This window comes from Drosophila persimilis, unplaced genomic scaffold (assembly GCF_003286085.1).
Source record: "Drosophila persimilis strain 14011-0111.01,24,50 unplaced genomic scaffold, DperRS2 tig00000700-arrow-arrow-pilon, whole genome shotgun sequence".
In the NCBI taxonomy this organism is placed as follows: domain Eukaryota; kingdom Metazoa; phylum Arthropoda; class Insecta; order Diptera; family Drosophilidae; genus Drosophila; species Drosophila persimilis.
This window is the reverse complement of record NW_020825340.1, coordinates 1,655,014-1,677,489: the sequence shown is the minus strand read 5'-3', so window position 1 is coordinate 1,677,489 and position 22,476 is coordinate 1,655,014. Positions and strand designations below refer to the sequence as shown.

General features: G+C 45.5%; 1 protein-coding gene across 3 annotated transcripts; it reads right to left on the bottom strand.

The window, feature by feature from the left end:
- Window positions 1–171: 171 nt before the first annotated feature.
- LOC6598968 (galactosylgalactosylxylosylprotein 3-beta-glucuronosyltransferase P) lies at window positions 172–22,097 on the bottom strand. Of its 3 annotated transcripts, XM_026992037.1 has the most exons (9): window positions 22,001–22,097; window positions 21,059–21,279; window positions 7,649–7,680; window positions 6,942–7,591; window positions 5,322–5,777; window positions 2,719–2,905; window positions 2,476–2,633; window positions 2,090–2,380; window positions 172–2,019 (listed from the first exon to the last, which is right to left on the bottom strand). In XM_026992037.1, the coding sequence occupies exons 4-9, from the start codon at window positions 7,149–7,151 to the stop codon at window positions 1,906–1,908; spliced, it is 1,416 nt and encodes a 471-aa protein (XP_026847838.1). In that variant the 5' UTR covers window positions 7,152–7,591; window positions 7,649–7,680; window positions 21,059–21,279; window positions 22,001–22,097; the 3' UTR covers window positions 172–1,905. The 3 variants fall into 3 exon arrangements, with proteins under 3 accessions (XP_026847838.1, XP_002024056.1, XP_026847839.1); XM_002024020.2 differs by lacking the exon at window positions 21,059–21,279; XM_026992038.1 differs by lacking the exon at window positions 5,322–5,777 and having other exon boundaries at window positions 175–2,019; window positions 22,001–22,080.
- Between the last annotated feature and the right edge of the window lie 379 nt (window positions 22,098–22,476).

The window sequence follows — 22,476 nt, the reverse complement described above, 5'->3', positions numbered from 1 at the left end:
CGACATATATATCTTTGTTTCGAAATAAATTCCATGTATAGATTCTCGATCCATTCCATCAGTTTGTTCTCATTGTGTGTAGAAATATGTATTGTATAAATAAAAACAAGAGATGGGGGAATCATGTATGTATGTACTTTGAAAATGGTTTAGAAAATTGATAAATTTATTGAAAGTTATTTTGCTTAAAAAATGATTGAAGTTCTGTCAGGTTTAAACATTTTATGTTGTAATTTACTTGAATAAGAGAATAGCTTTAGACGTACTCGTGTACTATTTCTGTATCGTTTAGTATTCTGGGGAAGATTCTGAGATATCTTGAAGAGGTTTGGTTTTACATTATATATCAATCAATATATACTCGTACTCGTAGTCGTACTCGTACTCGTACTCGTAGTTTAAATAGTATATTAGTATTTTGTTGTAAGATTTTTTGTAAGTACCTAACTAATTGCTTTGCTGCTTATCGTATTCCGTATTCCGTTGTATAAATTGTATAAATTTTATAATACCATTTGTCATAGTTTCCTTAGCTCCATAGCTCCCGTACAATATCGGGACTTGTAAAAATTTGGTTACAACTTTTTGGTGAATATATTATTTACACGTAGGCGTATTTCAGTGCAGTTCATAACTTGAATATAGTACAATACAAATGTATTTATCTTTATCTTTGTAAACTTAACTTATCATTATCAAATACTTAGATGCTTAGGGATAGTGCGAAAGTGTTGCATTTGGAAACCTAGAATTCGAAACTACTCGTACAACAGATCCTTAGGCCTACAGAGAGAGAGATAGGTATAGAGATAGAGTGTTTGTGTGTTGAAAGGACAAAATTCAACAAACAAAGTGTGCATAATTTCTACAGGAATTGGAATTGCTTTTGCTTTGCTTTGCTTTGCCAAAACTTTTGAGTCATTGAATCCCATTAGCATATAGTAAACTGTTTGCTGTACTTCCCGCCGCCGCATCGACTGGCATGCAGCTCTGCACGCGATTCGGAGGTTCACCCAGAGCTCGGTATGCTTTGGGGCCAGTCCGTGCCTTGAGTTACGGGTAGGATAGTCGCAGTGGTAGTATCTGTGCCACCCGGCTCGTGTCTGCCTGCAGAACATACTGTGTCAACATGAATTATTGAAATGGCTGCGGCCCACATTTGAGCTGCTTTTTGGGTAGTGTTCCTTAGGAGCATTCCGGGAAATAAGTTTCTAGTTGACACCTTGTCCCCATTTAACATTTACCATTTACTATTTACCAATAGTTGTTGTGGTTGGGGAGGAGGCCTTGACCTCGCGCATTGGTTGTCTCTTGGGTATGAGTGAAAAGGTTGATGGAATTGAATGCACAATTTGTGGGGTATCTTCTTGTAGCTTTAGGAACATCCGATCCAATTCGTTGTGGCCGAGAAATCTGATAAATTTCCACTTAAACCAAAACAAAAGTATTGCTTAAACTTAAATCAAGATTGGCGAATATTTACAAAAAGTATTAGTAGTAGTAGTCGAGGACGATACGATATGATTTAGAGTAGAGTAGAGTACTTAAGGTGTGATTACAAATATACGTACTCGTATGCATGTAGTAGGAGCCGTGTCTAGTGTCTAGTGTCTGGTGTCTGGGGTCAAACAAAGCCTGGCTGTATCGTAGGAGAGTGCGCGCTTAGAGCTAGCTAACGTATCGTATGATTATGGTAATAATGTACACCTACTGGATCTACTGATCTGATCAATTCTGATTGGTTCACAGTCCACATAAAAGCGTGGAATCGGGACTTTAACACAAGGTTGTACCTGTACAACTGGTCAAGTCCATGGACACTTTGTGAGCTCACTCGCTTTCCTAAACGGACCCCCTGCGCGGGTTTATCTATATCTATCTATATCTAACTACAGTCTGACGTCCTTACGGACGCACCAGCAGCTTGTCTATGTGCACCAGATTGGTGTTGCTGTAGCGCGTCTTGTTCAACGCCTGTGCGGGGGGATTCTTCTTGGTCTGCGTGTGCCAGGTGAGGATCTGTGAGCACATAGGAAGCATGATTAGTTCGATCATTAATTCAGAGTGCAGGCAGGCAGGGGACACTCACATCTCGGCACTCGTCGGCCAGCAGATCTATTTCGTCGTTATCCAACGGCGCGAGACTCCGCAGGAAGCCATCCTCTTCATAGCCCGGCTTGAAGGGCATCTGCGCGTGGGGTCGCTGCCTCAGGAACTTGATGTTCACCGCGAATCCGGCCATGTCCACGGGGTATTTCCGTCCCCCTATCCAGCCATCGTAGTAGCCGTCTAGCTTCCCGTTCCGTATAATGGGGCTGCTGACGCCCGTTTTGGTCACGAGCCCCACGGGCCACATGCCCACCTTGCTGATGTACCGCATCTGTGGAGGAGGCGGAGGAGGAGAAGAAGGAGAAGGAGGACAAGCCCAGTCGTCAGTACTTAATGGAGTACGGCCCCTTAATGTCGATAGCATACCTGCTCGAATATGCTAATGTCATAGGTATTATCATCGTCGGCAAAGTAGAGCACGCCCTCGGTGGCATGTTGTCGCAGATACTCGAGGCCCCGATTCCTGTTGGAGACGCCGCGCGGCTTGGCCTTTTTCGTCTGCTTGTACTTCTCGGGCATGGGTGCTGCGAGTGGAATGGGATGGGCATCGGGAACTCGTAAATATCACTCGAATGGGGTGTGGACATGACACCGGACGACAATACTCACCCACCATGTACTCGTACGGCACCCCGATGCGGTCCAGGGTGTGCGCCACCAGCGGGTTCGTCTTGTTCGCATCCTCGATGACCAGCCACAGCAGATTGGCCACGTGCTTCAGCGTGTATCCGAGGCGCGTCAGTTCCGCCAGCTGCTCGGGCCTCCGGTAGGTGGGCGTGATTATGTACAGGGGCGGCTGCGGGGTCAAGTGTTTAAGGATAGGATTATCTACGGCCGTACTCTCAAGTGGTAAAGGTGGTGGCAGTGTGTGTGCGTGTGTGTGTGTGCATTGCACTTGTGCTGGTTGGTGGGTGGCAAAGTGGTTCGTTAGGTGGGGTGTGGTGATGCGTAACGCGGCGTGAGTTTCTTTTTATGAGCAATTATGCAAATTAATTTACAGGCGAACGGATCGGCTTGGACCACATCCGCCCCCATTCGCAGAGGGGGCTGCGTGTCTAGACCGCATTCTCAAGCCCCACAGCACCAGTAACCGACATACTGGCATAATAGTACACCCATTTTCATTTTCATTTCCATTTCTATTTCTACTTCCATTTCAATTTTCATTTCCATTTCCAGATGGTATTGTGCTGTATTGTTTGCATGTAACCGAATGGCCCATTGAACGAATGACGTTGAAAATAAATAAGCCGCCGCACTACTTTGCAAATTGTCCATTCCCTGACACTCATACGCGCACTCGCAATGGCAGTCGCAGTGGCGGTCGCAGAGGAAAATGCGGGTGGAAGCAGCATTCAAATTCAAATTTACTTTGCAAAATAAACCCAGATATTTAAATAAAGAAAAGAGATAGATTGGAACGGGTTGGGATGGGAGGTGGAGGCGGAGCTGGAGGGGTCATGTGTCCATGGCAGCATGCAAAAAAAAGCCACTAAGTTGGATGGATTATGGGCTGAGCTGAACAGCAAGATCTCCTCCGGTTGCACGAGGTAGATAAGATGCCACCCGCTGCTCAGCACTGAGCTGCGTTGCACAACACTGCACTGCATTGATTAGCACTATACTGGACTGAAAACTATTAAGCTACTGAATGAAGACCACAACTTCCTCTGCCCTCTCTCGCAATGTGGCTTAGCAGTGAAAGGGTGACCACAACTTTCCTTCCCAGCTGATGGGCCCAACCTCTGACATTGAGTGTAGGGCACACGTAGGGGCAGTGGCAGCTGCATTGCTGTTAGTGGATCCAACTACTACTAAATGACAGAAACCAACAAATGCGCGTGAATCTTTTCAATTGGCTTGCATTTTGCATGAATCTAGAAACTAGATCACCAGCCACCCACCCACCAGAGCCTTTCAATGCTAGTCAAATGTTCTATAAACATAGTATATATATATATATATGTATATATATATATACCATTTGTTGCTGTTGCTGTTACTGTCGGCGGTTTCGGTTTCTCTCCCTCTCCCTCTGTATCTCTATCTCTATCTGTATTTGTATCTGCATTTTGAGCAATTTTCAAATTAGACTCATGCAAAATGCTGAATGGAAGTCTTTTTGTTTGCACATCGTTTTGAAAAGGATGTGGAACAGAAAAGGGAGCGGGGGAATAGTTGGTTCGCGGTGGCTGGTTGCTGGTTAATTCCAGTATAATGCATGTGATTAACCCAGAAATCGTGATACTGATAGCTGCCAACCAATTTGCACATCGTGTGGCCAACAAAAGTTGGTTAGACAAACATCAGCAGTACAGAGATACAGCAATACAGCAATACAGCAATTGCTGTGATGGCAATCTATATCTATGCCTATTTATGGTCCTAATGGCACTATAATTAACATGCAACGAGTGGCTCCGCTTGGTGTCTGGCAAATATGGAATGCATTAGTCAACTAATTTGTGTTTGTGCAAATTATACTGTCGGCTTGCCTAACCGACTTTCAAGTGCCGCAAACGCCTTGTTTCCGATTGAGGCTTTAATAATTTCCCGTAAGGTATTTCCATTCGAACCAAAATTGAAGCTTGTTTGCCATTCAGCTTTGGTTTATGGCCAACTCAACAGCCCGCTCTAATTTGTTGTTCAATTTAGGTGCATATGTATACAGTGTAATGACATCCTCGTGCCACGCACTTGTGACGACCAGCGATGCAAGCCACAAAAACCAATCAAGGAAATTGTTAAAGTTAGTTCAGAGTACGAAAAGAACATAAAAACAAAAAAACCCACCACACAAGCCACCAGCTCAATCATAATTAGCAATCAAACATACGAGTACTCGTGTTTGCACGGAGAGAAGCGAAAGTTATTCGAGTATGTACACAGAGTGGATGCACTTCTCCAAATTAAAGAAAAACGAACAAAAAATATACAAAGTGGATGCTGTTGGGGGGCAAAAACACTGTGGATAGATCGTTAAAATACTTATTCTATATGGAAAGTATGCCACACCAAAGCATCAATCAGATTTGGCTAGGATTTCGATCTTTCGCTCAACGGAAAAGCATTAAAAGTGGAAGGAAAAAGGAAGACTTCGTGCTTTGGTTGTGACATCCACATTCCGTGCAGTGCTACGGGGGGTACAAACAGAAAAACTAAAGCTACGGCTACGGCTACGGCTACGATTACGATTACGTCAATATATTTACGGGCTCTGAAGCGGCAACGAATGTTGGTCGAATTTTATGGGCAGCGTCCAGCTGGGACTGGGACATGGATGTGGATGCTGGACCTTTTTTGGCGATCGGATTGGCTCTTGTTGTGGTTGTTGTTGTAACTGTTGCTGGGGGAGTGGTTGATGTGGTTGTTGTTGTTGCTGCTGCAGTCTTATGGGCGGCGGCGCCACCCGCTGATGCCGATATCGATGCCGATGACGATGCTTGTGTGGGTCGGGTGGCAGCTAATGAAACCGTTCGGATGGACCCAGAGGATGATCCCTGTCCCACCTGTCCTGCATTGCTTACTGTTGCTGTTGTTGTTGTTGAAGACACTGTCGTTGTTGTTGTGGTTGTTGTTGTTGTTGTTGTTGCATTGGCCATTAGCAGGGACATGGGTGACCACAAATATGAGGCGATATATGACGATGATGATGATTTCTCTTGATGCTAAAGTTACGGTTTGTTAGCGATTAGATTACGGATGGGAGATCAAGTGGAAATAGAACAAGAAATAGAACATAAAGGAAACAATTACAGACAGATATAGATAGTTGATTAGAGAACAAACATACATACGAGCACATACATAGGATTGATAGCAACTAGCTAATCACAAGAGACTGAAACTAACCTAGCCCAACTGAACAGAAACCCCCAATCGGTAACAACAATCACAAGATATAACTACAAACATTAACATACATATGTATGTGTTCGAAAATCCAAGTTCTCTAACTTTCACCCATTAAAATGGAGATAGACGGAACAACAGCAAAGGCACGTAGTTGATCTATTACTGTACGGCTTTGATGGGCACACCTGTCACACTATCATCTATGTCCCCCTTCCAATACCACGCCCCTGGACTGCGCTGCGCTCCCTATCGCTGGCGTAAACGATTTGTGTAATCCCTTTGGAGCCCTTTCAAACATCCATTCATCAAAGATAACATGTTTATCTTCGACCAGCTCCTGGCATTGGCTATCAATCTTGCCTCCTCCTGCCTGTCCGATACGTTGGTTTATCTAATAACTGTTATATTAATGATGTCCCACATCTCGTAGCAGTGGGCGGTGGGCGATGGGTGGTGACGACTGTTGTACAACACAGTGTGCGAGTGGGAGAGAAGTGTGCTTAGAACTCGCTCTAGCTAATTAACAAACGGTATCTAATTACACACATACATACATATGGACAGACACAAACAGACATACATACATATGCAGAATAACAATGTATAACAGATAACGAAATGGAAACAAGACAAAACGAAGAACGAGCGAGGGCCGGCGGCGACAACTGCAATCAACGGTTCCTTGAGCCCGTATGACACTTACTGGAAATTTCTACAGTTTTCTTATGGAAACGGCAGTGGGCGAGAGAGAGATATGAGAGTGGTACTGCTCTCTCGGCAAAAAAACAACTGCTTTGCAGATCCATCCACTGCTTGGAGCTGCCTTGTAAGGCGAATACCCACTTCTAAGAGCTTCAGATGGATAAAATCAATGTCTTTTATGGATGGATCGCTTTGGAAACTCCCAGTAAATGTCCTCCCAGAGAGCCCTTCAATCTGGGCCTTGACTAAAGGCTCTATTTGGTAGTTTGGCTTACCTTTCCGACTTCGCTGGGCGCGAAGGGTTCCCGGGACATGTGATACTGATACAGCACCATGTAGATGCAGGTCGTGGCTATGAATATGGTCAGGTACATTTTAACAGATTTTCCCAGCGTCATCTTGCTGCCGCTGCCGCTGCCGCTCCCCATGCTGTTGATGCTGCTGGTGCTTGAGCCAATGCTGATGTAGGCACCGCCGCCCTTCATTCCACAATAAAGTACTCGTCGTTTACGGACAATACTAGGGCATATAGTGGGTGGACCCTGCTCCCTTCTATGGGCTTCTCTCTGGTTGCTGCTGCTGCTGCTGCTGTGGTTGTTGTTGTCGTTCTGCTGCTTTCTTCCGTGTGGGTCGTCGCTTTACTCTTCTTTGGTGTTTTGATTTCATTCGTTTCGTTTTTGCCGTTGCTTTCGAATGTTATTTTCCGCTGATTTCTCTGTATATTCTACTGTGTGCTCTGGCTCTGGCTCTGGCACTGGTTCTGGCTCTCTCTCCTCTTTATTTGCTTTGTGTGCGGTTTTTCTTTTTCGGGTTTTTTATTTCACTCGATTTCTGATTGTTTTACGCAGTGGAGGCGAAGCGGGGGGCGTGGACGGGACGGGACGGGACGGACGTCGATAGGGCCCCGACGTCTACGCAACGAAGTCTGAAAGTTTTTAATGCCAAATGGTATTTTATTTACTTTTTAAAGCCTTGTACTTACATTTCACGGGTGCGATTAGTGGCATTAGGAAACTGCAATTAAAACCAAGAAAAAAAGATTATTCCACTTTAGACGCCGATGGTATTCGATTTATTATCAGATTTCACTCGATTTACTTCACTTCTATTTTACTCCACGCCCAAACAATATTTCCATATGGATTTCATATATCTATACCATCTTTATATACTGTTTTTGGGATGCTATAATGGTATATCTCTACAAACAGATGGTAGTGTTTCCATGGCCGTTCTTCAGATAAAACAGAAGACAAAAAGCAAACGAAATTATGTGCGAGTGTGTGGTCAATATTTCATTTTTCTTTCACTCTTGAGAGGGAAGTCATTTTTGCCATTAATTAAATTAAATATTTAAATATTTAAAATCCATTCTGCGAAAGCGAAATGTACAGCACTCAACGAAATACATACATATGTATGTATATGTATGTATGTATATATGTACATATATAAACCAGCTTTTCTTTGCAGTAATATGTTCTTTTTTGGGAACTGCAATTAATTATGCCTTCGAAGGCCATTACAGAAAGAGACCTTGATAAGAACAAACCTGCACAAAAGAGAGAGAGAGAGAGGGGGGGGGAGAGAGTAGTATGGTATACTATTTCCCACATTGATGGGATCTTTGAGCTCTGCTGTGGCTGTTGTGGCATCCATAATTTTGAAAATAAAAGGGTTCTAATATTCCCTTAGCTAAGGGCCATACTGGCCTATGCGTGGCCCCGTTGGAGGGCCTAACCCAATCTAATATTCCGAAAACGATGTGGAAACTAAGTCTATTTTGGATCGCCATTGCCTGATAGTTGGATTAACGAGAGGTGCCATTTATTTGTCCTCCTTATATTTAGTTCTTTAAGTTATGTATTGAAGGATTGGCAGAGAAGGTATGTAGCTCGGTATTCTTTCCACTTGAATGCGTACATTTATATGACTCTCTTTAGCTCAGCAATCAACTGTTAATAGCTCGGTTATCTATTATCTATGTATATATGTATGTATGTCTTTTATCAGACAATTATTGATGTCTTATAAGCCAATTCTGCACACACGATAAACCGTTTCCCATTCGAGCCATAAAATGGTTGGATAACGAGTGCAAGGTGCAACAAAAATTTAAAACTTTTTCCAATTTCGATCTATTTATAGGCCCAAGCTATATATCCACCATTTGGATAAGCTCTTTGTGATCCCAACAGGTGCTAGATCTCATTCTGATCATCTAATAAAGATGAAAGAATGGCTGGACCCACGCAAATAATATGTAAATCGATTCGGGAAATTGAATTTCTCATGGGATTGCATGTAGGCCCGGGGCCTACACGTTGCACGCTAATCGCTCGCCCTTAAAGCAACGACCTCCTAACCACTTTGATTACACTTTCCACTTTCCTTTCCCCATTGTAATTTCCACAAAGTTGTTAACAACCGCCCGGGGGCAGGTGCGCCGCAGGTGGGACTGGGACTGGGGCGCAGCGGATGTACTCGTACGAGCCATTATGTGGCGGGGGGCGGGAGGCGGGGGGCGGGTTCGGGGAGAGGGTTCTTACGATTCTTACAGACATTTCCAATTATGATGGGGCGCGGTTCTCGCGTGTTTTTAGCATTTTAAAAGCCATTTTCGCCCCGGTTCTGTTGGCCGTTCGCTGTTGCTGCCTGTTTTGTTTGTGTGTTTTGATATGAAAGTTCAATGGCCAATTTGAAATGTGCTGCGCTCTGCATGATTCCCCCCGCACAAAAGTTGGGCGCCGTTTTGTTTCACCTTGTTTTCGTCCCTCAATCTGCCCCCCCCAATCTGCATGCAATTAAACTTGCACCCACAGTCACTCCTTGCCCTCCTCTCCCTCCCCTGTTTTCCCCTTTGTTTAAGTAATAGTTATTGATTTGAAGGGTAGTATATAAATGTGCATACAGATCTTTCAATTAACTTTTCAGTAGGCTGCAGAGTGGATTCTCGAGCTGGCTGGCTGGCTGGCTGGCTGGCTGGCTGGCTGGCAATCGGGAGCAAGGACGTGCCCACCTACTAATCCACTTGTACTACCGCAGAACTCCTTTGAGGCTCTGCTTTTCCCATGAACAAACAAATGCCATTCTTGGAAGCATTGCAGCTGTCTGTAGGGTCGATGTTGCACTTTCTAGCGAACAGAATTTTATCAGTTTCAATTATCATTTGTTGATTAGATACTCCCTTATCGTTTTTATGTAAAAGTCCAGTAGCAGTAATGTAGTTTCAGAGCATTGATTAGTAATATTACGTCTCTCCACCCACCAGAGAGGGCTCTCTCTTGTGTTTTAATTTATTTAAGATTATCAACCGAGCAGAAGATTCTCTAAAATTCTATAATCCATTTTATTTGAATACCATTTCTGTGGTCCGTCAGTGATTTGCCAGGACGTCTCTCTCCCTCTCTCTCTCTCTCTCTCTCTCTCTCGCTCTCTGTCTCTCGCAAATCTCGAAATGCAATTATCAACAAAATGCTGCAAATCCCTTTATGCCCCCAGGCACCGATTCACAGCCAGGGCTGTTCTTGGTTTTGGTTTGGGTTTCAGTTTTAATGAAAAAGAGAATGGGGGGCTGCGGGACTGCGGGGCTGCGGGACTGTGGGGCTGTGGGGTGTTGTGGCCAGTCGGCTGAAAATGGGAAATCATGTTTTCCGAGCATCAAAGCGGCATGGCAGAGTTTACAAATGAAAAATCTCTGGGACGAACAATTTAATGTCAGAATTTAACCCATTTACATGACAATTCCTGTCGTCCTGTCGCCCTGTAGCCGCCTCCTTTCCCACAAATAAACCGAAAACAGAAAAGGAAACAAAAGGCATCCCAGACAGACAGGCAAAGAGGGAGGGAGGCAAAGAGGGAGAGGAAGAGAGACAAATAGACAGGAAGAGGAAGAGGGAAATAGGGGGCGGAATGGGGGGTGCAGAGAGAGAGAGCGGGAGAGTGTAAGTGTAAAGCAAAATACCACACAAGTGGGTGCCAAGTGCTGACAGAAACGAATCCCACCACGGATGGGGATGGCGGCTGGCGGCCAGCGAATAGCAGATAGCGGATAGAGTGGAAATGGTACATTCTGGCCATGGCCAGGGCCACAAGGGAGCAGCGTCGGCGCCCAGTGCCCGGCGCCCGGCGCCATGGAGCTGCACTCGAGCACCCACCCGGATGCCATTTTCGAGCGGTGCCATCGCAATGCGTCCTTGAACGGACGTGTCCCCCCACCCACCCACGCACAGTGGGCTGCGGGCTGTGGGGCAGGCACTGTGGGACACACAGATATGTGAGCATTACGTAATGGCAGATCCGATCCAGAGACACTCGCATTTGTCACGTATCGCTGTATGGCATGGCTCCTCTCCTCTGCTCTGCTCTGCTCTGCTCTGCTCTGCTCTCCTCTAAAATATTCCGATTAACATTTCAGCAGCAGCCTTTCTTATGCATAGCCATAGTACAAGCCACTTGAAGATTAAGCATTAAACATTAAAGAAAATATATTATTTAATGCACGTAGTGCATGTCTGCTATGTGTGCTCTTAGTGCTATCTCTTTTCCCGCTGAGAGTGCGACGATCACCAGAGAAACGAAAGAGAGAGAGAAAGAAAGAGACGCAGGAGATGGGCAAACGATGGATCTGAAACGATATTCCATATGGAAATTCCTACTAGCACTTTCTGCTTTCTTAAATGGGGTTTTCTTTGGCTTAGGACCACTGTGCCCATTCGATATTAACAGTCGAAACACGCTATAAACTACAGCTGCAGCTGGGGTGCCGGATGACTCGTTTTTGTGGCAAGACCAGGGGCATTTAAGAGTCGCTTTTGCAATATCTAGTTGTATTTTATTGCATTTCAATTTCAGTTTCAGTTTATTTCGGCCATAATCCCGACGGCATCCAAATGAAGGCGTCCCACTGTGAGAGACATCAAAATGACGCGCCCCCCACCCCCCGCTGTGCTCCTTTCAGCGTGTGGCACGGGCTGTGGCTGTGGCTATGTGTGCGTGTGTGTGTGGGGCAAAAACAATTGCATAATGTTGTGGGGGCACGTGCACTGTGGCAGTGTGTGGCAGAGTGTGGCAGAGTGCAGAGAAATGGCAAAAGTGAAACCGAGTTCTTTCCATTTTGATTTGTGTTGGCAGCAGAAGCAGCAGCAGCAGCAGCATCTCTCTAGGAACTTGACACATCGGCATCGAGGCATTACCCCACCGAATGGCATTTGTCTAAATGCAAGCAGGACTTCCAGGGGATCCCGGGGAGCCCAGGGCCACCCACACGAGCATATATCAAATTTAATGGATTAACGAACCTTTTCAGCGGGCAGCGGGGGCAGCGGGGGCACCGGGGGCAGCGGGGCGGCAGAAGCGTTGCCTGAAATGCCTTTATGGTCATGTGAATTATCGTGCATAGCGCCACATACGACTCGTGCGAGGCACCTCTCAAACGCCATCAATGGGTACGTGCTGGCAATACTTGAGAGAGCATGGCCAATGGTTCTTTTTATATTCAGAGTGGAGTTCTTCGGCGGAGCTCCTCGTGCCTGATGAAGTGGCAAAGTAAGTGCATCTACGAGTATGCACTATATTAATGTCCCTGCGATGCCGGCCACGCGTCCTGCCAGGCACTGCACTGAGGCCACTCGAGCCCGAGGCAGCATATTTGATTCCAGATTTAAAGTTTAAGAATGCATTTTCCGAGATTGGGAATAAAACCGTTTGGGCAATTATCTATTTCTATTGTTAATCGATCCAACACAATCCATAGCCTAAGTCCATTTATACAGAGAATAAACGTTCTTCCTTAATCGATAAATGGCTTCTTGGCGTTCGATTTATTTCGATAAAAGCCACTCAATCCAGGGGTTTGGTCCATTAATGAAGTGAATGGAAAACCTCACACTATCCGAGAATCGCACTTCACTGCTACATGTCTGCCCGACGTTCAGACAACATCCCCGACAATGGTTCCACTCAATCGATTAGAAGCGCTTTTGGTCTAATTAACAAGCAAATGTTACGGTCGATTGTTGGACCTCAGAGATAAATAAATATGTACATATGTATGTACATAAGTACGTCTGACTTTTTAACATATATCGTATACTTCTTGTGTGGCTTTAGATAAGCGGTCGATGGTTTTTTGCACTGAACAAAAGTCTAATCTATTGCACTGTTATAAAAGGCATTATCAGAGAATAGATCCTGAGATATGAGATACATATGTTCCGACTCAGATTTGAACACAATTCTCAGGGGAAAAGCACTCTGCATGTTAGCTCCTGCTGTGATTTCGAACAACTGAACGATGGAGCCAATGACGTATGGGGTATTACCTTATAGCCCATTACATACATAAGGAAAAAACGTAGCTACCTATTGCACCCATAAACAAAGTCAAAGAAGATAACATTTATCAATTCGAATTCGTATCTATGTCTATATCCGACGAATCCACTGTGATATGTCCTAACAAAAGGCCGTATAAAAAGCAACTTTACAGCAAATCCATAAAATTTATGACAACAAATTAGTGTGCTTTGACTAATGGTCTGCCTCCGGGATGGGGTTGTACGGGAATGGAAATGGAAATGAAAATGGGAAAGGGATTGGGCTTTCGGAATGGAATTGGTCAAGGCTATTAGGCTAATGCCAACGACTAGGACAGTGGGTAGGCTCTAGCACTTTTGTGCATGAAGTTTTTGAAGTAGGATATTCCCAGAAGAAGATTCAGCTTCATTTCTGTATTCCCTTCGCTGCTGCCAACCAGAACTGATAGAACTCTGGGCAAACATCGTCACAAGGTGTTTGCCTCTCTGTAATATTTGCCTATAAAACTTGATGACAGTGCGACGACAGCTGTTCAAATGCATCCACAACCAGAAGCAAATTGTCTGAAAAGTTCGGATTAACCTTCAGATACGAGTGGGCCGTTCCGGCTGTTCCATTCCACTGTGCACAACATTAGAGGGAACGGAGAGCTGATGAATGGCATGGAATTTCCGAGTTCTCGGCCCCAGCGGGAACTATCAATCGCTAGCGTCATCAATCGAACTCACGCAACCAGCAGGACGCCCCAATCCCCCTTCGGGGACTTTGCGGGGGCGGGGGCGGGGCAACTGTTGCGTGGCACTCCCTCCGTTCGTTTTGGGCAGCGCAACAGTTGAGAGATTAAAAGTTAAAGTTCTGACCCGAATATTCCTTCGCCTGGGCGAGGGGGAGGGGGAGCCGCTATCGCAACATTTCGACTGAATCACTCTCGCGCTTTGTTCCTTCTTTTTCGCCCCGTCACTAATTTATTTTCCAATATCAATTAATAAGCAGTTCCGTCAACTTCTCCACATTATGGGGTTTCGGCACGTGAGGAAGCTCTGATTTTTGATAATTGCCGTGGGATATGTTTCAAATTTATTGAAACCAGGCCTCAAATGGCGGGCCATGTCATATGTCAAATGTCAAATGTCACATTTCTTGGGGAATACAGCACCAGTCGTGAGGAAATGGGAAACTCGTGGCAGGTAAACGCCTCAAAACGATCGAGTTTACTGTAACTTCTGAACGTGTTGTTGGATCATCGGACACATGTACAGGGTGCGCCATGTAAACATCGAATAACTGTAAGGGAAAACACTCGATTTGCAAAGAGAACTTGAATCCTTTAACAGGATATACACAGTAGATATAGCGATGATTTCGGCCTTGAGCTATTCAATGGCATTGAGGCTTGCTGCCCCACAAATAACACCCCCGGAGGCCTCAAATCTGGGGAGATCTGCGTTCAGACCTTTTTCACGCGTCTCGACGATATGCACACGATATGAAGGACTACTTCAGCGGGTTGTTTCGCTGTGGAGCGATCCATGGCTCAAATTTAACTGAATTCACGTCAGTCGGTTCACAAATGCCATAAAAGATGCCGCACCCTGTGCCCATATGATATTGCACCATTATTTATGATATTATATTCACTCTAGCTATTATGCCATCTAGTGTGTACGTACAAAGAGATTGTTTTGGTTTCATTCGTATTCAGCTATTGACTGTAGGGATATTATCTCTATCGAATCAAAATAGACCATCCGAAACCATCCATACTCTTGAGACATCTTCTTCTCTAACATTTCAAAAGTAATGACTGCTTCACATTGATGCGAATGACGTTGATTCTGTGGACAAGTTTCCCATAGGCGACAGTCATTGAGACTGTGAGTAATACTGCTTTGCTCTACGATGTTTCATTCCTAGTATTCTTCTTTCTATGTAAGTATATTGTATATGTATGTTCCTTAAGATCAAATGCTCTCTGAAGGGCCGGCTGACCTATCTTTATCTCGAAAAATTCCACTGGACACTGGGCTTTAAATTACTGCCGCAACAACCTCTACTCCCCATTGCTCTCTCCACAGAATATTGTCTTCTATTTTTTATTTTTAAAAAAATAGTTCAGCAGAAGGAGAGGGGGGACCTTGGCTACCATTTGGGGGACCACTCGATATAATTAATTTCTCTAAGAGCAGATTATGTTGAAAAGTGAACCAAGTATTTATTTCCATTTCAGTAATTGGCCTTTTCGAACCTACCGCCAGTTCTATCCGGGGTGCGCTGTCACCCAAAATTGATGGTAAATGTCGCCGAGTACTTAACCTACAATTTCTTTTGCTGATAAAAGCAAAAAAAAAAAAACGAAAAAACAGCCCACTGGTATGCAGATAAAACATAAATAAAGATACATACACACATCTGCACGATACCATTTACACACATGCTGATGGAATACATTTTTACTATTTTTGTATATATTTTATATGCATGTTTTTCTGTAGCCTGTGGCCTGTGGCCTATCGCCTGTACGACTGGGATTATGGCTTTGGCTTTGGGCGTGTGATAACCAAATACATATGTATTTATCATGGTTTTACGACTACACTTCTCCCACATACCATATAGTAGATACTCGAACGCGAAGTGATTTCATTGTGCGTCTCCGTTTCGTTTCATTTCATTTCGTTTCGTTTCGTTCCGCTTTGCTCTTTTGATATTCCGCTTTGGCTCTGCCTAGGAAATTCTTCGTTTAGTCACTGGGGGGGGCCCCTCCCGAAGAAACGGAAACGGTACCCGAACCCACTAAAAGGCATGCTCCAACATTTACGATTATCACTTCGGAATGTGGTGATGGGGGGGGAATGCCAGAGATCCGGTTTCATTCATCCAATCAGTCATTCACTTATGTAGCTGCTTGTACCTCGAAAATTATGAGATCGGGGTAGGGAATTACTTTAGTACCACCTGTTTCTAAAAAGAAAAGCAAGGACTAACCAGTAAGAAAGCTGAAAAGCCACACTGGGAAAGAGAAAGAGATGGAAAGCGAGTTTCTCGATGTTCTGCTGGATTACTTCCTTAACTTAGTTATTCGAAAACCGTCACTGATCGATTAAGGATCATATATTTATTCTAACAAAATTATACTATTCCATTCATTGCCAAAAATCTTCTTATAAGTAACCTCCTAAGCTAGGCCCCTCTTTTGACTTTATTATATTCAATATCTGACAATCCCAAGGCTCATTTCATTATTCATTTCCTTATTTAATTTCAGTAAGCCTCATCTGATGTCCACTGCAATAGTTAAACTTCTCTATCTACTCGGATATGTATGTATTTACATATATCTTTCTTGGATTCTGTCCTTTTTCTTGGAAACCAATTAAAGATCTCCCCTACCCATCACAAATTAAATTGAGAACCCTTAAATTTTCTTTCTGCCCATTTCTGCTCTCAAAAAGAAGAATGTCAAAAGAAAATATGGATTCGAATCGGGAAAGTGCTTGTCTAAAGCATTATCAAATTGAGTTCTGCAAAATATTCCATCCGCATTCAAATGGCCCAAAGGAGAATGCACAAAAACATTGTTTTCATTTCATTTTTGATCAAATTGAGATTGAGATTGGACCGGACGACCAGCAGGACAAAGTTCATGGCTGGCTGGTAGCCAAAGGGAGCGGGAAAGTGAAAAAATGCTTGAAAAATTGCCAATTTAATTAAAAGAAAAATCCCTTAAACCGAAACAGACTCCAAGGAAAACAGTAAAACGAAGTACGACACAAGGCAAGGCAGGAAAATGGCAAAGAAAACTAAAAGTACAGTCTGAGCAGTCGAGGGCCTGAAGATTGAATGAACCTAACGGATAAGCCGGAAAAACCGAATGAAACAAAAAGGTACAGGCTGTGAAGATTGCAGAATGTTAGGGGTACAGTCGCAAAAACGGTACAGCCTGTACACCTGAAGGAACGAAATGAGATGAAACGTAACGAAGCGAAGGGAGTTCAAGTGTTGGGGTGCAGGGCGGTTAACAGTTAAAATTGCATTTCCTCGGGGAATTCCCTTCCTAGAGGGGGGTATGGAATGCCAACAGCTGATGGGGAATCGGCACTCCGTTCGACGAATGTCCCAAGCAAAACAGAACCCCCAAAAAACGCATTCTCTTTTGGCACTGGCCGGGGCGCTGCGGAGCGTGGCGGGGCGGGGCGGGGCACATGGGTTTTCGCCGAAAGAAAAAGTAGCCAGCCAGGCGCCGGCCCGGCACTTGGCGCCGGCTTGCCTGGGATCACATCACTGCAATGACGACCCGACCCACAAAAAAAAAGCCCAGAAGCACATAGAAAACTCGGCAAAACTTGCTTTTGCTTGAAGATTACCTTCTAATCGTAGGCTAGCCGGGTATATAGGCCTTTGCAGAAGTGCGTGGCTATTGTCCTTTATTCATCCAAATCTGAGAGTTTTTTTCCATCATTTTGGGAGTTCTGTGGCCACTGCGTGTCTGGTGGAATATAAAGACTATAAATCCTGGTAGCGGGGTATCCTAATGGTCGGCATACCGCCCTCGACTGCTGGCATTCCTTACAGTTTTCTTTGGGGCAGAGCCGCAGACAAAACTTGCCATTCCTTGGCCACAAATTCAATTTACGTTCATTTGTGAAAATATTGTTTGCTGTCCTACGGCCCTGTGCTTCTCCGTATACTCTCTGCTTTCTATTTCCCATTCGCCTATCCACACACCACACCACACCACACCACACACACTCTAGTGCTCGTCCTCGTCCTCGGCCTCGTACTGGCAGACAGTTGGCATTTTTAATTTGCACTGCCGTTCGAAATTGCTTTTGAAATGGCATTTTAAAAATTTAATTGCCAGGCTCCCTCTCTGCCTCGCTTCCCCCTCTGCCCCCGCTTCACACTCTTCTGGCCGCCCCACTGCTCCTTGAAGGAGGAATGCCCCGCGGCAGCGAGTCTGAGGAGTGTCCATTAAGGCAACTGCCAGTGCTGCCCCAAGTTGCAAGTCAGGAGCTGTGTAGCGACGTTCTCGTTTCCGTTTCTGTGTCATGTTTGTCAAATTGACTGAAGACCCCCTTCATTCCTTCATTCCCGGCCATTCCTTGGGCCTCCTTGATGTCCTGCCGCGGTCCTGTCTGCGTCTGTTTACGCAGTTGTTGGTTACCTCTCGCTGACGCTGCCCGAATGCCCTCCCTCTCTCTATCTCTCTTAAAAGGAGGACTCGGAGGAGTCAGAGAAGACGAAGTGAGTCCATGACCATCTCATTTCCGAGGGTTTCCCAATAAAGATGACGGTAACTGTTCAGAGGAAATGCAACTAAAACGGAATTCAATTGACATTTGCTATCGACACAGGATGAAGGATGGAATCGCTAGAGCCCAGCCCATTATTTGGGGATCTTCCAAGACAGTTCCATTAGCAGCATTCCCATCCCACCTTTCCCGTTTTCGCATTCCAGGCGAATGGTCCCCATAGCCGTTCGTTTATGGGATATTTGTATAATCTCTTGGGACTCCATTCCGATCTTTGGAGTCCGGACTATCTAATGTCTGTCGTAGCTGTCTTTAGTTTTGGCCAGCTTGCACTTTTTCCCAAGAAAAACTGTCAAACTTTTCCACATTTTCCTTCCAGCCTTCCGGTCTTCCATTTGAAAGTTACGCAGTCTGACAGGCGCTGACGCAGCCCAGGGATGCTTGAGTTGCGTTTCAGAATCAGATCCCGTGGCAGCATCAAAGTGGCAGAGCAGAAATCACTGCAAATGGCGTTGGACATTTCACTGACAGATTCTGTGCCGCTTTGTGGCATGTTGAACCAACCACTTGACGCGGCGGCTGACAGCCACAGGAGAAGTGGACGCTTCCAAGGCTAAAAAATAATATTCCCAATTGCAATTATGGCCGCAAGTGATTGATATGGAAGCGCATCCAATTAGCGACTGTTCAAAAGATGAATGATAGCTGATTACACTGAGAAAAACAAACATTTAAATATGATGTACACTGCTCAAACACCCCTCGCCATTGCTAACGACCTCAACGGAATTGATTGATATGTGCCTTAGCTCGTGAAACCCATCTAGTTTCAGGTGATTCATGACTCATTCAGGTTATACCCACAAGGCATTTGGGATTAAAATTCAATAATTTTGAACGGGAAATGTCCAATAGATAACGCTTGATAAATGGCTTTCAGATGGAGAAGGTAGGGAAGGGACGGAAAAACCCATTAGGGATCTATATTCATAGATCTATCAATATTCTGCTGAACAAACCTAAGACCTGTGGCTTGCCACGTAGCTCCAAAAACCCTGCTTCTGTCTCCCTCTGTTGGCCCAGAGACCGCCTTAAATATTGAAACCTTTTAAAGCGGCATACCATGCCATATGGTCCGTTGTAAAGCGACTGTACACGGCTCCTGTGTCGCCTTAATTATGCACACGAGTACTCACGTTGCTCCACCGCTGTGCTCTGCCTTTGGAAAAAGGGGCTTACAAAATAAACCCTTTTAAATACCAAGGAGAACGCAACGCAATCCTAATTGTCATAATCACGGAGCAGCGCATCGCAGAGACACTCGAATGTCCTTTGCGGCGTCAAAAATTAAAACGTGACACAAATTACTCGCTCGAGTTTCAGGCTGTGGCCTGGGGGCTGGGAGCTGGGGGGCTGGGAGCTGGGGGGCTGTGCCCCTCCTCAAATGCCATTAACCAGTAGAGCAGCAGCTGGCCCTCTCAAAGGGAGGGCCGGGCCTTGTTTTGACAGCCGCACTGCGCCTGTCCCGAGGGGGCTAGGCTCCTTCTCCGTCCTGTCTCCGTCTCCGTCTCCGCCTCCGTCTGGGTCTACGCGACGATGGATGTAATTCCCCATGTGAGTACGGTTCGTCCCACTCCCCACTCCCCAATCCTTAGCCGCACCTCGGGGAGCCTTTGTTAATCATTTTTTTTCTCTCCTCTTTTTTTCGCAGATTTCGCACGCACGCACATGTCCTGCGTGAAAGGAGGGACTTTCAGGGGGACTTTGGGACCCGGGCACTGGGCCACATCCCCATCATTTGCATATGTATACTATATATGTACCTATGTGGCTCGGACGGGGCTGCACCTGCCCCGGGGGCAAGCTCTGCTGCTTTCTTTTATGATGATTGCCGGAATGTAAATTTGATTTAGGACCCTCTGTGTGTGCACATAACGAGGTCCCAGGTCCCAGGTCCCAGGACCTAGGGTCACTTTAAGCGACAGATTCCGAGTGTCTGTCTGTACGTCTGTCTTTGGGGCCACATCAAATTGATGAAAGGCAGGAAACTGATTTCATTTGAATAATAAATACTGGATTATCGGATGGTAGGCTAATTCCAACTTTTAGGATCATTAAATACTCGTATATTCCCACATAATTGACTTAACCACTGAATAAATATTCCAAATACATATTAAATTAAATATTTACCTACGAGTGGCTGCTGTGTTTACTATATATGTACATATGTATGTACATATGGTATGCTCACAGATTCGAGAAGTCGAAAGAAAATTAGCTTCCACCATATGTTGGGGACCACCATATGGAGGAGGGGGCATGGGGCACGGGGCATGGGGCATGGGTATGGAACTTTCACACTTGCTTAGACCTCCCTATTCCCTAAATGGCCTTCCAGCCCTTCCTCCGCCCCCTTCTCTTCGCATTCGCTTTTTTTCACAAGCCAACGCGCGCCATTAGCAGCTGCTTGGGACCGTGTTCCTCTCTCCGGGCGAGTGGCGACGGATAAGGAACACCAGGCGCCCGCCCGTTTACCCGTTTGCCCGTTTGCCCGTTTGCCCGTTCGCTAATAGAAAACGGCAATCAAACTGGAAGTAAACTTTACTTTCCGACCCGACGCACGGATACCCTAGCGAAGTCCTTGGCATAAGAGATTAACAGATCGACTCCTTGTTTAAATCTGTTCCAGAATATTTGATTAAGGGCAGCCCTCTGGTCCACGTTGCCAAACGCTGATCGAAGCTATCATACCCACTACCCTCACCAATACCCAAGCATACGAGGAGTAGGGCAAAAGGCACACTGCACACTGTACTCACCTCAAGTCACGGGCACTTCAGCTTGTTAGCGACGCGGAAGGACACGGCACGGCGGAAACGCCAAGATCTCTCCAATCACATCCGAGTGGCGTCTGCGGTGGCGGCGGCTCATCAAAGAGGAGGACGAATGCTGGCTGCCAGACACTTTCGGTTTTATTGCCGGCTAAATTCAGAGTTGGCAATGAATTGGCAGCAGGCAGCAGGCAGTCTGGTTGGGTTTTCTTTTAAAGAGAGAATTGAACAGCATGAGAGAAACTCGCCCTCGTTAATGTTGTTGCTTTTGCCCTAACGGTTGCCAGCGCAACTTCTGGAAGCAACAAAAAACTTGGCCAACAGGAACAACAAGGACAGCAGCAACGTCAGGTGTGAGATGTCAGCCGCCCCCAAACGCGCACTCACTCACTCCCTAAGCCACACACACAAGAGCACACACACATATGTAAGTGTGTACGCCCACACAAGGAGTCGGAAAGTGTAAATAGAGTAATAAAAAGAATGTAGGGAAATGAAACAGGAAAAGGAAGGTGTGTTCGCACAAGGTGGGCCCAGTTGCATACAGCAGCCAGGGCCAGCGCCAGTGGCATACCTTGCTTGCAAAACACCTTGCACGCGGCCAAAGGAAGGAAGGCAAAAGAGAACGAGGAACAGGAACTAAGAGCGTTGCTCGTTAGTGAGTGCGAGAGAGAGCCTGTGCGGAGAACCAACAACAAACTTTCGCCTTTTTGTTTATTTCACACACACACACATGCACGCACACAAAAAAAACCTAGAGTCACAGACACTTTTCCAGGATGCGGCGTTTTAAAATCCCTCAAAAATTTGCATTTCCGCATTTTATTTATTTGATAATTTTTTGTTTTTCCAGCGCCACGATAAGAGAAACTGTGTTTTTATCTTTGTGGGTGGTTTTTTCTTCGTTTTCTAGCTATTTTTAACACGCACTTGCGTTATCCAGGCGCAGGCAGGCCAGAGAGACCAACTGTAAATCAACCGCGCAACGAAGCCCGCACCGACTCTAGGAAAAACGCGAATGGCCAGACGAAACGGAACGGAAACAAGAAGCCGCTGCTGCGACGGCCAGCGACGACGACAGCGACAGCGACGCCACAAAGCTCACAGCGAATGGCCAGACAGAGACGGAGACAGAGAGAGCACGGCCGATTGCAAGTTCTGCTTGTGCATATGGGGCCATGAGGCCATGGGGGCCTCTGCTGGCGACGCCCCAGCTGTTCTAACAGCGCTCTGTTCAGTTCTCGCTCTCTCTGCGCCTGTTAACCCAGCACTGTGTGAGGCGCAGTGGTGTGCAAGACTCGAAATAACGGTTCTTGAACAGATAAGAGCGGATGCATTTGCTCGCACAGTGGTCGTGGAGAGATTAGAACTTCGACGAGTCTGAAATGGAAATAAAATAAACATAA

Excerpts from the sequence above, each read along its gene's own strand:
- LOC6598968 (XM_026992037.1), bottom strand. The coding sequence starts at position 7,151 with ATGAAGGGCGGCGGTGCCTACATCAGCATTGGCTCAAGCACCAGCAGC. Across the intron at positions 5,778-6,941 it reads CGCCCAGCGAAGTCGGAAAG|CATCAAGAGAAATCATCATC; the intron begins GTAAGCCAAACT and ends CCGTAACTTTAG. Across the intron at positions 2,020-2,089 it reads TGGCCGACGAGTGCCGAGAT|ATCCTCACCTGGCACACGCA; the intron begins GTGAGTGTCCCC and ends ATGTGCTCACAG.